Source organism: Lutra lutra, chromosome 6 (genome assembly GCF_902655055.1).
Source record: "Lutra lutra chromosome 6, mLutLut1.2, whole genome shotgun sequence".
NCBI lineage: Eukaryota > Metazoa > Chordata > Mammalia > Carnivora > Mustelidae > Lutra > Lutra lutra.
This window is the reverse complement of record NC_062283.1, coordinates 53,156,253-53,170,676: the sequence shown is the minus strand read 5'-3', so window position 1 is coordinate 53,170,676 and position 14,424 is coordinate 53,156,253. Positions and strand designations below refer to the sequence as shown.

Below are 14,424 nucleotides of genomic sequence, written 5' to 3'. Positions count from 1 at the left end.
ACTTGTACCACGATCCAAGTGTCACTCTCACACTGCGGACCTCGCACCTTGCTTCCTTGATAGATCATGCCCCCGTGAGTACTGACCACCTCCTCGCATTAGTCAAGCTCTCTCCTTTCCCTCACTGCTAGCTCCTCTTTAACCCCACCAGAACAGATACACTCATAAAATGAGGAGAATGAAGATTCTGGTCCCACCCCCCAAGTATCTCTGTAAGTATCTGTCAGTGATCTATAGATCATACTTAAGGCCCAAAACAATCAGAGGAACACTGGCTAGGAAAAAACTTAACTGCAAACAAAGCCTTACAAATGACTAATGAAAATTGTATTGGTCAGGTGACATATGTTGTTTGTTATACTGTATTTGAGTATAAGCCTTTATAACTAGGAAGCATTCAGGAATAAGTCTTTAGAAGATCTAGCCCTCTGCTCTTTTCATGACTAAATTGGCTACTATTAGTCTTATACCTATGAGTTCTATTCCTTAGTAATTAAAACTATAAAAGACCCTGACATTCTGTATATTTATTTTTCATCTCTATTTTAAAAAAGATTTTATTTATTTATTTGACAGAGAGAGAGAGGGAAGGAAGGAGGGGAGAGCACACAAGCAGGGGGAGCAGCAGGCAGAGGGAGAAGAAGCAGACTCCCCACTGAGCAGGGAGCCTGATGTGGGGCTCGAACCCAGGATCCCGGGATTACGGCCCAAGCCGAAGGCAGATGCCAACCGACTAAGCCACCCAGATGCCCCTATTTTTCATCTCTATTTAAACAAAATATTGTAATTTTCATGTAAGAAGCAATGCAGCATAGTGGTTAAGTGTGCAGACCAGTCAAATCTCAATTCTGTTCACTGTCTGGAAAATCACTTAACCTCTCTGTGCCTTACTTTCCAAATCTGGAAATTGGGAAGAAAACATTGAGGGCTTATTTTGCAGAATGTAATGTGTTAATTTTATAAAAGTTTTAGAGCCATGTTGGGCACGCTGGCCCCTTGTGAGACCTTGTCATCAGTATAGTATGAATCCTCTTATCCTCTCAATAGGGGGGCAGGCAGACACGACTCCATTTTTTGCTTGTAAGAATTAAGGCTTGGGAAGCTAGCCATGCACTTCACCTGTGAGTAGGTGGTGCTAACATCTGATCCAGTGCTTAGCTAGGTATGTGTTCTGCTGATGTGGGCACTGGAGCTTGTCACAATGAGCCCACTTCTTCCTCTGGGCTTCTGATTCACAATGGAAACCCATACAGATGGTTCATTCAGACATCATGCGACAGCAAAGTGCTAGTAAGATAAGAACCTTCCTGTTCAAAACTGTTTGGCTTCCAGAAGACAGGAACAGAACTTCAACTTAATTTCAGGGCACCCCCATGCCAGTCAAGTAACAGAGGGATCTTCTCTTTAATCCTGGCAGAAAGTGTGTGGTGCTTACTTTTCATTAACAACCCTTGGGCAAGGAAAACATCAAGCCATAAAGAAGGCTTTTTCCCCTCTGCCGGATTCTATTAATGATGAACCTGATATGAATATATGGAAATAACCAGGGACTACTGAAACACAAGGAATTTACATGGCACACCTTCCTGCGATGGAAGTTGTTAGTTTCACAGATATTACTGAATTTAAAACTACAGTGTTTTATGATCATGAAGACCAATAGGACAGCAACACACACAGAAGGACCACGGGCTAACCCAGGTCATGCTCTGCAAGACAGTGGTGAAACACAGAGGCAGAAAACCACTTTCGGGGGCAAAACATTGTCCTCCAAGCCACTTAAGGTGTTTCTGATTGCTTACATGGGTAAGTGTGAGCTGGGCATTTCCAAGGGCAGGTCAAGGGTGAAACATGGTTTGCATTAATTATTTAATTGCAGCAAAGTACATATGTTTTGGCATTGCTCAATCAGCACCAAGTGGAGTCACGTTTTCATTCCCTGCGGGGGGTAAGTACTCAGTGACATGAACTATGGCCATAGCAACTACCTATAGCGCTCTTCTCCCCTCTCGAAGGAGTCTACTCCCCGGGGACAGAATGCACCTTCTTACAGTAAGAACAAGCTAACAAGATAAATCTGTTGATGATTTTCTTTTCCATTACTGGAGCAAAGAGATAGTATGGAGTTCCGTGTGCACTTAAACAAAGGCAAGTCAATGATATAAAAATCAACTGTTATAATATTTCTGAAAATCATTTATCAATGAAAATGACCTGTAAAATTAATATCCCTCCAACCAACAATTATTATCACTATTTTGTTCACCTCTGATTCTCTGTTTCTCTGTGAGAGAAGGCAGGTTCTTCTAGTAAAGCACCGCAAATGGGCACAGATCCCTGAGCTAATCTCCACCCCACTACTTTGCGGCAGGGGGGCCTTTGGCAGGTCTTTCAACCTCTCTGAACGTCAGTTTCTTCTTTGGAAGAATAGATACCATCTGTCCTTGCTCACTGAGAAAGTGGGAAGGAAGTAAGTTGGATGACAGATGAAGTGTTATGAAGCTCATGCTAGAACTGGGCACTTAACAGCTGGGGAAAAGCATCCACAAGAATCTTTGGGAATGGCAATGGCACTGGGCTTGTAAAAACAGAGGTGGTCTGACTTTACTCCATGACCTGAGCCTTCCCTTGCGCCGTCTTCATACATGATCTGAGTGTCCAAGGCGGGTGAGGGAAACTGACGGTGTAGAGTTTCCAGAAGCTGTGGTGTCACATTAGTGTCTGGAAGCTACATTACTGGATACAAATATGCATGTGTGTGTGTACACACAAGCATTCGCAGGTATGGGTGTGTGCAGGTGTTGGGGGGAGGCAGCATACATGCAGGTACGTGGGCTTGTGTATGTGTAGATGCGTATGCACAGGCACGAGGCGTGTGTGAGAGCATGTGTGTTCATTTGATGGGATCAGGTAGAGACCCAGGCAAAAAGATTACAAGTCCTTTCTGGCAACAGAAAACCTGAGTTTCATGAAAAGGAACCCAAGGACAAGAAGAGAAAGCCAATGAATATTCACTTTCTCTTAGGTCCACTACTCAGTTTCCAGGACTGAGTCAACAGCCTGAGTAACTAAGCCATTATGTGACTGTCCCTGGGTGAAAACATTCTGGTCGACCTTTCCCTTTTGAGAATCTCATTGGTTTCTTGTCACTTTCTTCTGCTGTAGTAAGTAACCTGTAGTAAGTTACCTGTAGTAAGTTACCCTTCTCCCCCAATTTGTCCCTTAGCCACCATACCAGTTTTTCATGTTTTGCAAATTCCATCCCTTGTGAACCCTGGTGACTGAAGGCTCTATCAATGCTAGCAGAATCAGGCTGACTGTTTACTAAAAACTTTCTCCTGGAATTGGTTCACAAGTGGACTCAGTCTTGCATTATTATTCACTGGTTCTTCAGCATGTGCCTGAGGCCAACATGGATTTGCACAGCCTCTGTCTATCTGTCTGTGCTTTGTTTAGCCTCTACCCGAGGGGCTGCTTAGAGGTTAAAGACAGGCTGGGAAGGATCCCAAATGATTGTGCAACTGGCTGAGGTGCATGTCTTTTCTACTCTCTGCCAATTTGTGTCAAATTGGCGCTGACTGTGTTATCAAAGGGCTTCCAACCATTACCCTACTGGGTAATGAAACTCATCCGATGGTGCAGTATTTGCAGTGGCAACATCTTCAGACTGGGGGTGAACTGAACAGCTTTCCATCTCTGCAAGATCAACTGTTTGATCCATCTGTCTTTCAAGTTAAAGTGCCTTCAAATGACCCCCTACAGAACTCCTGGCTCAACTGGGGGACACGTCCATCCCATGGCTCTAGGTTCACAAGAAGGTGGGTCTGTGTCTAGTTAGTAGCAGAGACTTAGTAACGCTCCAGATGTTTGCTGGAAAATATAGCCTCAGAGTCATTGCTACTCAGCACCTTTCAAATCTTCAGCCATGGACAATAGTCTCGGACTTCCCAGGGGGTGTGTGGCCATCTATTCCTTTAGATATTCTAAATCGCTCCTTGGACCATCCTTTTTTTTTTTTTTTAAGATTTTATTATTTGACACAGAGAGAGATCACAAGTAGGCAAAGAGGCAGGCAGAGAGAGAGAGAGAGGGGAAGCAGGCTCCCTGCTGAGCAGAGAGCCCGATGCGGGGCTTGATCCCAGGACCCTGAGATCATGACCTGAGCCGAAGACAGAGCCTTAACCCACTGAGCCACTCAGGCACCCCTGGACCATCCTTACAGTGAATCATACTGGTTCCCAGCAGGACTGTTTTCTCTGACCAAGTGATATAACTGGCCTAGAATGAGGGACATGACATGAAACGGCTCTGTGCAAACTGTCACTGTTTACCATGAAGTCACATTACATAATGTCCCCTCTAGAAGGATTCATGAGATAAACCTCTTTGGTCTTAGTTCCAAGAATAGTTCTGCCTCTCTTGGGCAACTGGACTATTTTTACTGGGGCTGGGGGAACTACTTTGGACGTAGTTGGTCATGTTTCACATTTTGCATTGTCAGAAAGCAAGCTCAGAATCAAATCTATAGCCTATTTCTTTTACTTAAATAGAACTTGCAGAAACGCATTTTGCCGATTAACTTCCCCCTTTAGCTCTATCCATACCTTTTGTCTTTGTCTTTCTTTGCTAACTTTTTGTTTGTTTTATTTTGTTTTTAAAGATTTTATTTATTTATTTGAGAGAGAGAGAGGAGCACAAGCAGGGGGAGTGGCAGGCAGAAGGAGAGAGAGAAGCAGACTCCCTGCAGAGCAGGGGAAAACTGTTATGGGGCTCGATCCCAGGACTCCGGGATCCTGAACTGAGCCAAAGGCAGTGGCCTAACCCACTGAGCCCCCAGGCGCCCCACCTCTTTGCTAACTTTTAATTCATTTTATTTTTCTGTGTTGAATAAATTTTGTTAGGCCATTTTTGAGGGCTTCTGAACTGAAATATAATACATCAGGAAAATGAGAAGCCACAAGGAAGTGGTAATAGTAGATTAAACATAACATGTGTAAATGTCTCTGAATCTTAACCTTAGGGGTCTTATTAGTACACCAGATAATGAGCAGGAATAACTGTTAGATCTGTAAGCAGTGAGCTTAACCTTAAAGCCTAAAGAATAAGAACACACAGACATGATAAACAACGAGAAAAATTCAGAAATCAAGTTACAAAAGAGAACATAACCCAAACCCCACTGCCAGGCTCTCAACCCAGCAACCTCTTCTGGGAGGCAGTCACCAAAGACCCTGATGCTTCCTGTACCTTCTACCTGATGACAACATTTCACTGCTGTCAAAAAGCACAGTACTCTAAATCACCTACCGTGTTTGTGAATAAATGCGAGTCCTTGTAATATCTGGTACATGATATTCCTTATGGCAGATTCAGGAAACAACTTATTTCTGGATGGGACAGAGGAGGAAAAAAGTTATAAATCTAGATTTACATATGAAAACAAATACTCTATGTTCCTGTTCTTTTGGTTATACAGTAGGAATTTAAGAAAACATTTGCTTACACACAAATGTGACCAGATCCTTTGATAACAAAGACCAAAGAAAAACAACCATTTGTCCATACAAGACAGCTACCTTGTCAACACTGCTGTATTGGTATTTTGGCAATTGGTATATTCAGTTATGTTACTCAGAAGAAAAGATTAAACATTTTATGGGAGCCACCCCTCCAAACCCTCTGATCTATCATATAAAAATCTTCTCTCTCCATAATATGAAACTTGAAAAATTTGTAATGGGGAAAATCTGAGGTCTTCCAGATGAAGTCCTTACGAAATGTAGTGGATAGTCGGGGATAGTGCCGTATTCCCCTCCAAGTCGGGCAAACCATGCCGCTTTTCTGTTGTTGGTGACCATGAAGACTGTATTTATTGACTGAGTTCATTCAGAGAGAAGCTGTGAATGACGCTCATTTGCCACTGAGAAAATATCCCCAAGAAGTTCCATGTGGCTCACTTTAGTTCAAAAGTTCAAAATGACCATAGCAGGAAAGTTTGTTATTAGTTTCCTCTTCCCAGCACGTAAGCCCCTGCACCCTGGACAGCAAGAAGGGAAGTTTGAGAAACCAAGTTCTCGATGGAGGCCTCAGAATAAATGAGGCCATTACTCTCTGACCTCTAGTTGCTCTGTCCATATGTCCTCGTGGGAATGGAGAGCTGCAGAGTTTCTTTTCAATCTCTGAGCTTCTCTGGGTGAATAACCCATTGAAGCATGAAAACGGCTGCACTGAAAGTCGCTTCTATGAAGCCATCCCGAGGCCTTCCGAGCAGGAATGTGGGCTGGGCCCCTCATCTACTGGGCGGCTTTCAACAAGGAAGCCTAAGCAGCATTAAGTACGATAGACAAAAGCAAAAAGAAGGGCGCCTGGGTGGCTCAGTGGGTTGAGCCGCTGCCTTCGGCTCAGGTCATGATCTCAGGGTCCTGGGATCGAGGCCCGCGTCGGGCTCTCTGCTCAGCGGGGAGCCTGCTTCCCTCTCTCTCTCTCTCTGCCTGCCTCTCCGTCTGCTTGTGATCTCTCTCTGTCAAATAAATAAATAAAATCTTTAAAAAAAAAAAAAAAAAAAGCAAAAAGAAAACACATGTACTTTGTGGTCTTTATTTCTAAGATCGTGAAGACCAAACTGTACCTTTCCTTAATGAGCTGGTAAAGATTTTCCTTCATGTACTCGAAGATAAAATAAAGATGATCATTTTCCCTGATAACTTCTTTTAATTTTACTACATTGGCATGGTTGAGCTTCTTTAAAGACTGAAAGGAGAAACAGAAAAAAATGAGAGAAAATCTGTTGCTGAAAAAGAAAAGCAGTGGCACGTATACTTCAGAAGAAACATCTAATTCTAGAACCACAGAAATGCCACAATTCCCATTTCATTGACAATACATGGTATTTCTCCGAAGTCAATAATGACTTCATGTAGCAAAGCCATTGTGATTAGCTGACTAGCCAGTAAGTACTTGACCATGACGGGTATTTCTGGCCACCTGCTGCACCAGGCAATGGGCTTGGGCTATTTTAGGCGCACTCCCTCCAGATGATGGAATTCATGCCATGAAAATGGCCAGAAGGGAACCAATGGGAAGCTGAGACTTTGATCGTTTTAGTATTAGAGAAGGCAGCTGCTCTGGGCCGAGATGACCAGCCAACAGTCTGCAGACGCTTTGAACGGGAAATTGTTTTCATAGACAGAGGCTGATAGCCCGAGGTTCTCAACTTCGTTGGACTCATGTGTGTCCATGAGGCACACAGCAGTCCTTATGATGGGTGTTTTATTTTTTTTTTAATGTTTTATTTAATTCAAGTTAGTTAACACATGATGTAGTACTGGCTTCCAGAAGAGGTATTTAGTGATTCATCACTCACATGCAACACCCAGCGCTCATCCCTACAAATCCCCTCCTTCATGCCCATCCCCCATCTAGCCCATCTCCCACCAATGTGAGTTTTAAAGGAGAAAGGGGGAAGAGGAGAAATCTCGGGGCACATGGGTAGCTCAGTCATCCAGCATCTGCCTTCGGCTAAGGTCATGTTCCCAGAGTCCTGGGATCGAGCCCAGCATCGGGCTTCCCGCTCAGTGGGAAGCCTGCTTCTCCTTCTCCTGCTTCCCCTGCTTATGTTCCTCTCTCTCTCTCTCTCTCTCTCTCTCTGTGTGTGTGTGTGTCAAACAAAGAAATAAAATCTTAAAAAAAAAAAAGGGGAGAAATCTCATTGCAAAGCACCCCCCATCCCCCCGCCCCGCCAAGGTGAGAAGGGAGAAAGAGCTCTGCTTTCAAGAACAGCAAAGGCAAAAAAGGGCAGGCAGGTGATGAGAAACGAGGGTGGCTCAGAAAATGGGGTGTGACCTGATTCTTTACCCTTGTGCACGTGCAGTTCTCCTGTTCCTGACGCATCCACCTGTCAACTTTTTTCTGTTTGCATCATTAGTTCTGTTGATGGTGAGCGAGGACACTTTTTTGTTCATGAGCAGTGATCCTGTTCATGTACCACAGCCAGGGAAACTGCAGTTTTGCTCACCAGATGGTCAGAATTTGATTAACAGTCTCCCGCAAGGGAGCCTCCAAGGGCCATGGGCCAGTGGGATGAGACCTTTAATTCCAAAAGCCTTCTCTTCACAGAGAAGTGACTCCAATGATAATACATTGTAAAGCCCTCCTGATCTTTGAATTTCCTTCCAAAGAACACTTCTTTTGTAAAATACACACGGTGGCTGAAGACAAAAAGGTGAACATGAATATCCAAATCTAGAAGGACACCCAGTAATAATGCACCCAAGGAATGACAGCTTGGGAGTGTTGTAAACACATTGAGTTACTTCAAGCCACAAGGAAGAGAGAGGAAATATGGCCAGTGAATGAGAACAAAATCAAAGTCTTCTGGAGCCTCTTTCCTGAAAGACAAACTCCTGCCAAGGAGCCTCTCAGGCAGGAAGTCCTCTACTGAAGGCTGGATCCTTCTAGAATGACCCAACCAGGCCAACTACTTGTTTTAGTTAGGCTGATTTCCAGGTTCTCCATGAGTAACAAACACAAACATTGCTTAACTCCTAAGTATTCAACCCTGCAGCCACCTTTTCGATTCGCTTAAAATGCATCCCAACCACAGTTGACACATGTCCAGCGGGTGAGCCGCAGAATGAACTGGGCAAATTCAGTCAGAGGAAAAGGAAGTAGGTTTTTTAAAGCTTTTCAAGAGGAGGATTCTAGGTAAGGAGCAGAGTACTTTAAATGCTTGGGCTGACGTATGTTTTGAGCATGAATTACTGGTTCAGGGCTCATAGCTGTTTCTGCGTGAGTCCCATGGACAAGTAAAGTCTTTATTGGTTTAATATAAAAGGGATGAATTTTGTGTGGGAGATTTTGTGTGACTCATTACAGGGAGAAGGCATCTTATTTAGGCACAGGGAAGGTTTACAAGGAGAGGAAGAGGCAGGACAGTTAGAGCTGAGAAGCACAAATAGCAGATTAAACCCAGGTCAGCAGTCCAAGTGGAGAGTGTGGATCCCCATTTGGGTGAAGGTTCTTTACAATCAAACAAAACTACAACGAACTACTCCTCAAGGGTGCCCTGGGGCATGAGGCACAGTCTTTGCCTGTAAGGGGCAAACAGCCTAATTAAGAAGAGAGGGCATGAATGCAAAAATCTACAGAACAGAATGAAGGAGATTTTATTAGGGTCAAGAGAATGACAGAGACAAGTTACAGACAACTTAGAGACAAGAAACAGAGACAACTTGGAAATGTTTCAAGAAGGAGTGATCAGCAAACTGAATGGTCAATGAGTGTATTATTCTCAATGTAACTTGAAGGAAGAGTAGCATCTTGATGAAGTCAGTGGGAGGGAAAGGGTATGTCAGGAGAGAAGCCCTTCTTAGGTATGGGTGTGTGAGTGGAATGGTGTGGTCTATGCCTGAGGGACGAGAACCGCCCCAGTTTGGTTCTGAAGGAAGCCCATCCAGAAGACTCCAACAGGGCAAGTGGGCAGAGAAGATGCTGGTTGGATGCTAGATGTATATATATACGCCTTGAAGCCTGACAAACGTGGGTCTGAAACCAAGCTTTGTGGCCTTAGAGTTGTTGTTACCTCAAGCACGTGACTGAGTCTCTGGGTCGCAGCTGTTCTCAGCAGCAAACCCAAGGTACTAACAGTTTCCTCATGAGGTAATTGTGAGAATGAAATAAGACAGTGCATGTGCTGCCTGGCTCAGAGTAGCGTCTCAGGAAATAGTAGGTAGTGTGTGAGCAGCTTAATGTCACCGAGATCATTCTGGGGACAGCACACGGGGTGGAGGAGATGTGGAGGAAGTGAGGTCACAGAGGCCACCTGCAGTGAGCTGCAGTTTCTGGGTGAATGGGTAAATGATCATTAGCAGAAGAGGGAGAAAATAGGAGCACTGGGGGAGGCAGACATTCTAGAAAATTCAGGTACTGATATCCACGAAGCAGTTGGATATGTGGGCCTGAAGCAAGTGTCAGCAAACTTTTCTTAAAAGGACAGAATATAAATATTTTAGGCTATCTAGGTCCCTGCCACAAATACTCAACTTTGCTATCAAAGCATGAAATCCTCCATAGACAATATGTATGTAAGTGGACAAGTGTTCCAACAGAACTACATTTAAACAGGACGTGGCCATTCATCAATCTCTGGTCCAATGTTTACAAAGAATAAAAGATCTGACGAGACCACTGAAGTGAGGGAAGTAAATGAAATTACTCGGGAGGAGACTTGGAGCAAAGGATAACACTGCTAAGGATGAAATGTGAGAAATCATTGCTCTTTAAAGGGTGAACTACAGAGCACTTGGTAAAGGCAAGAAAGATGTAGGACAGGGGCTCCTGGGTGGCTCAGTTGGTTAAGCAACTGCCTTCGGCTCAGGTCATGATCCTGGAGTCCCAAGATCGAGTCCCACATCGGGCTCTCTGCTCAGCAGGGAGTCTGCTTCTCCCGCTGACCTCTCTCCTCTCATGCTCTCTCTCTCTGATAAATAAATAAATAAAATCTTAAAAAAAAAAAAAAAAGAGGTAGGACAGTGGGGCAAAAAGCACAGTCACACAGCCCTGGGAGAAGACAGCACTCAACACTGCAGGCAAGAAAATGCCTAAGAAAACGAACTGGAGGGGTGCCTGGGTGGCTCAGTCAGTTAAATGTCTGTCTTTGGCTCAGGTCATTATCCTGGGGTCCTGGGATTGAGCCCCACGCTAGGCTCGCTGCTCAGTTGATCAGGGAGGATGGAAGGTACATATATTTATTTAGAGACTGAAGAGAAGGAGCCAGTGGAAAGGAAGAGCTTAAAGAAATGGGAAGGTTCACAAGAGCCGAAAGGTAGGAGCAGCCCAAGTGTCCATCAACGGGTGAGTGGATCAACAAAACGTGGCATATACCTACAACTGACTAGGATTTTGCCTTAAAAAGGAAGGAAACTCTGACTCAGGCTATGACATGAACCTTGAAGACATGATGCTAAGTGCAAAAAGCCAGGCACAAGAAAGAAGTACTGTGTGATTTCTCCTTACCTGAGGTGCCTGGAGCAGTCAATTTCATAGAGACAGAAATTAAAAGGGTGTTTGCCGAGGGCTAGGGGCAGAGGGGGCGTGGGGGTTGTTGTTTAATGAGTTCAGAGTTTCAGGTGTGCAAGATGAAGAGCGTTCTGGAGGTGGATGGAGGTGAGGCCCATACAATACAAATGTGGTAAATACCACTGAACGGTGCACTTACAAATTCGTAATATGGTAAATTTCACATATGTGTATTTCACGACATTTGGAAAGGGAAAGAATGTTAGTGGGAAATGTGTGAGATCAGAATAAATCTGTGGTTTAGTTAACAGTAATATACCAAAATTTTAAAAAGTAGATTTCTTAAGATTTTAGCAAGCTTCTCCTTTGAGCTATTTGTTGTATAATGTTGTTATTTGCCCCCTTTTGTTGGCATCAGTGGAACAGTTCAAACAGAATGATTAACACTATCAACCATAAATCTAAGCAGGTATAAAGTTATTTTAATCAACCATACATAAATTATTCCCTGGTGTATTAATAAATACCTTAACCTCCCGAAGGTTCATGCATTCCTCCCAGGAATAAAACTTTCTTTTCATTCTAAAAGAGAACAAAGAAACAAATAATGTGTTATTCTCAGTAACAGGCTCAATTTTCTTGTTTAAAAATGGTTTCATTCAGGGATGGGGGAGGGGGGGTGGATAAACAAAAAACCCCAAAACCTAAAAAACCCAAAAAACCTCAAACCCAAAACAAAACAAAAAAATGTTTTCATTTTGAATCTAATGAATAGTGCTTAAAGCTGGTTTCAATTTTCACCAAATATTATACTATCCAAAATATTCATTTTAAAATCTGGCAGTGCAATCAAACCTACATCACAAAATTTCCCAGAGGTGGTACAGGGCAGGGCAGGGCAAGACCTCTCCAGCTGTCTTGCTCCATCACAAACTGGCTAACCTTGTCTTGGAGGCTAATCCCTCAGGCTTCTTTGATCTACACTACAGCTTTCTAACAGAACTTTCTATATTGATGGGAATGTTCTGTGCTGTCTAGTATGGTAGCCATGAGACTACACAAATCTGGGTAGAGAGTACTTGGAATATGGCTAGCATAACATAGGAACTCAACTTTTAATAAAATTCACATTTAAATGCCCTATGGTTACCTGCTACCCTGTTGGACAACACAGTTCTAGACCTTCTGGTGCAGGGATTGGCAAACTATGACCCATGGGCCATCTGTACCCCACCATCTCTTTAAATAGTTGGGGAAAACACATCAAAAGAAGATTAAGAATTCACGACGTGTGAAAATTTTATGAAATTCACATTTCAGTTTCCAGAAAGTGTTTTATTGGAATACAACCACACTTATTCATGTACAAGTGGCCTATGGCTGCTTTTACAGGAATGCAGTACTGTGTTGGGGCCGAGACCATATGGCCTGCCAAGCATAAAATATTTACTGTGTGGCCCTGTACAGAGGTTGTTTGCCAACCCCAGCCAATAGCCTGAGGGGAGAGAAAGAGAACCCTACAGGCTAACCGGAAACTCAAGTTTCAAGGTTCCACCTCTCATCGCTCTGCAATCACATGGTCTCACTGGACTCTTCCAGCAGCCCAAGGGAAACAGATGGGACAAGGAAGGAAATGAAGAAACAGAGAAGTCGTGTGATTTTCCCAAGGTCTTCCTGCTGGATAATGGGAGGCTAACTTGAATCTTTCCACCTCACACACTCTGTCCCCATTGTCACATGGTCTGCTGGTGGAGTTTACGCCCCAAATATTCTTTAGCCTCTCCTGCATGGCAAGGGCTTTGTCATGCACTAGGGACACAACGGTGAGAGGGTCATCCCTCGTGGGCCTGACACGGTGGCAGGAGGGTGGGCAATTAGTCATCACTTTCTGTGCTGAGTGCCAGGAAGGAAAGGCACGGGACACCATGAGGGCAGATCCCAAAGTAACCGAATTTAGTCTGGGCTATCAGGAAGCACTTCTTTTTTTTTTTTTTTTTTTAAAGATTTTATTTATTTATTTGACAGACAGAGATCACAAGTAGGCAGAGAGGCAAGCAGAGAGAGAGGGGGAAGCAGGCTCCCTGCGGAGCAGAGAGCCCGATGTGCGGCTCCATCCCAGGACCCCGGGATCATGACCTGAGCCGAAGGCAGAGGCTTTAACCCACTGAGCCACCCAGGCACCCCAGGAAGCACTTCTGAAAGAGATGATGTTTTAATTAAGACCTGAAGGATCAGCAGAATTTAGCCCCTGGAGGCAGGAGGCAGGGAATATCAATGTGAAGGTTAGGGGTGGGAAGGTATTTGACTTAAAAAAAAAAAAAGGTATCTGATGAATTCAAGAAGCTGAAAGGCCAGAGTGACAAAAATGACGTCAGCAGGGGGTTAGTGACAGGAGGTCAGACTGAAGAAAACAGGGAGCAGCCAAGTGATGCAGCACATTGTAGGTCACATTAAAAATTGGGGGCTTGATTCCTAAAATTGATAGGAAGATATTGCAAAATGCTGTGGTTTGGGTTCCTCTGAAAGCAGAGCGTGAGGCAAGGACTTGGGTACAGGTGGTTTATTTGTGAGGTGATTCCAGGAAGATAGAGCAAGGACCAGGGAAAATGGAAACAGAGACACGGGAAACCCATTAAAGTATATGTTACTGAGCTGATACCAAGGTGTGCAATTGGGGCTTAGTCCTGCTGGGGGCCTTCTATTGGTCTGTATGGAGGGTGCCCTGGTTGAGATTTCCCATATGCTTTTGGGGGTAAGGGTCCTGGTAGTGGGCATAGAACTGTACACCGCAACACACCGAAATCAGGCGGGGCGAGGTGATAAGATGGGGCAGCAGAGACATTGTTTGGTGCAAAGGATTTTAGACAATTAGATTCATGTGTTTAAAGTAATTCCTTCAGACTGGAATGGAGAGGAGTAGAACGGAACTCAGGAACCCTAGAGAGGAGATTATTCCAGTGGCAGAACTGGTAAATGATAACGGGTTGAGTGGGAGGTTGGCAGGGTGAACACAGAGCAGTAGGTGGGTCAGATAAATATACAGTAGTCGGAATCTATGGGGCTAGGTGGCCAATGCTGGGCATCCAGAGGGAGGTCAAGAGGATGTGCAGGTTTTGAAGGAATGGTGGTATCATTTTCAAGATAGGGAACACTGAAGGAAAACAGGTTTGGGGCAAGAGAGGGAAAATGTTGGATAAAAGCTCAGTTCGGGATGTAATGAGTTCAAAGTGCCTGCAGGGCATCCAGACGGAGATGTTGAGAAAGTGACTGGATATAGATGGGTATGGTGGGCAGGTCCTAAAATGATCCCTGAAGACTCCCACCTCCTGGTGCCTGGGATAATGCCTCCCCTTCAATGACCTGTTTCTAACCAGTGGAATACAACAACCTGAGAGGAGGTCACTTCTG

The 14,424-nt window shown here is 44.2% G+C and overlaps 1 protein-coding gene across 3 annotated transcripts in view; it reads right to left on the bottom strand.

Moving 5' to 3' along the window:
* Positions 1-14,424, bottom strand: part of CILK1 (ciliogenesis associated kinase 1) — a 59,895-nt gene that overhangs the window by 21,814 nt on the left and 23,657 nt on the right. For all 3 annotated transcript variants that reach the window (XR_007127986.1, XM_047732591.1, XM_047732590.1), the window contains 3 exons: positions 11,544-11,598; positions 6,629-6,750; positions 5,308-5,387 (listed from right to left, as the gene is read on the bottom strand). Coding sequence is in view for 2 of the 3 variants with exons in the window: in XM_047732591.1 (XP_047588547.1) it covers positions 5,308-5,387; positions 6,629-6,750; positions 11,544-11,598 (257 nt within the window). In the remaining variant the exon portion in view is untranslated. The remainder of the gene's footprint in view (positions 1-5,307; positions 5,388-6,628; positions 6,751-11,543; positions 11,599-14,424) is intronic.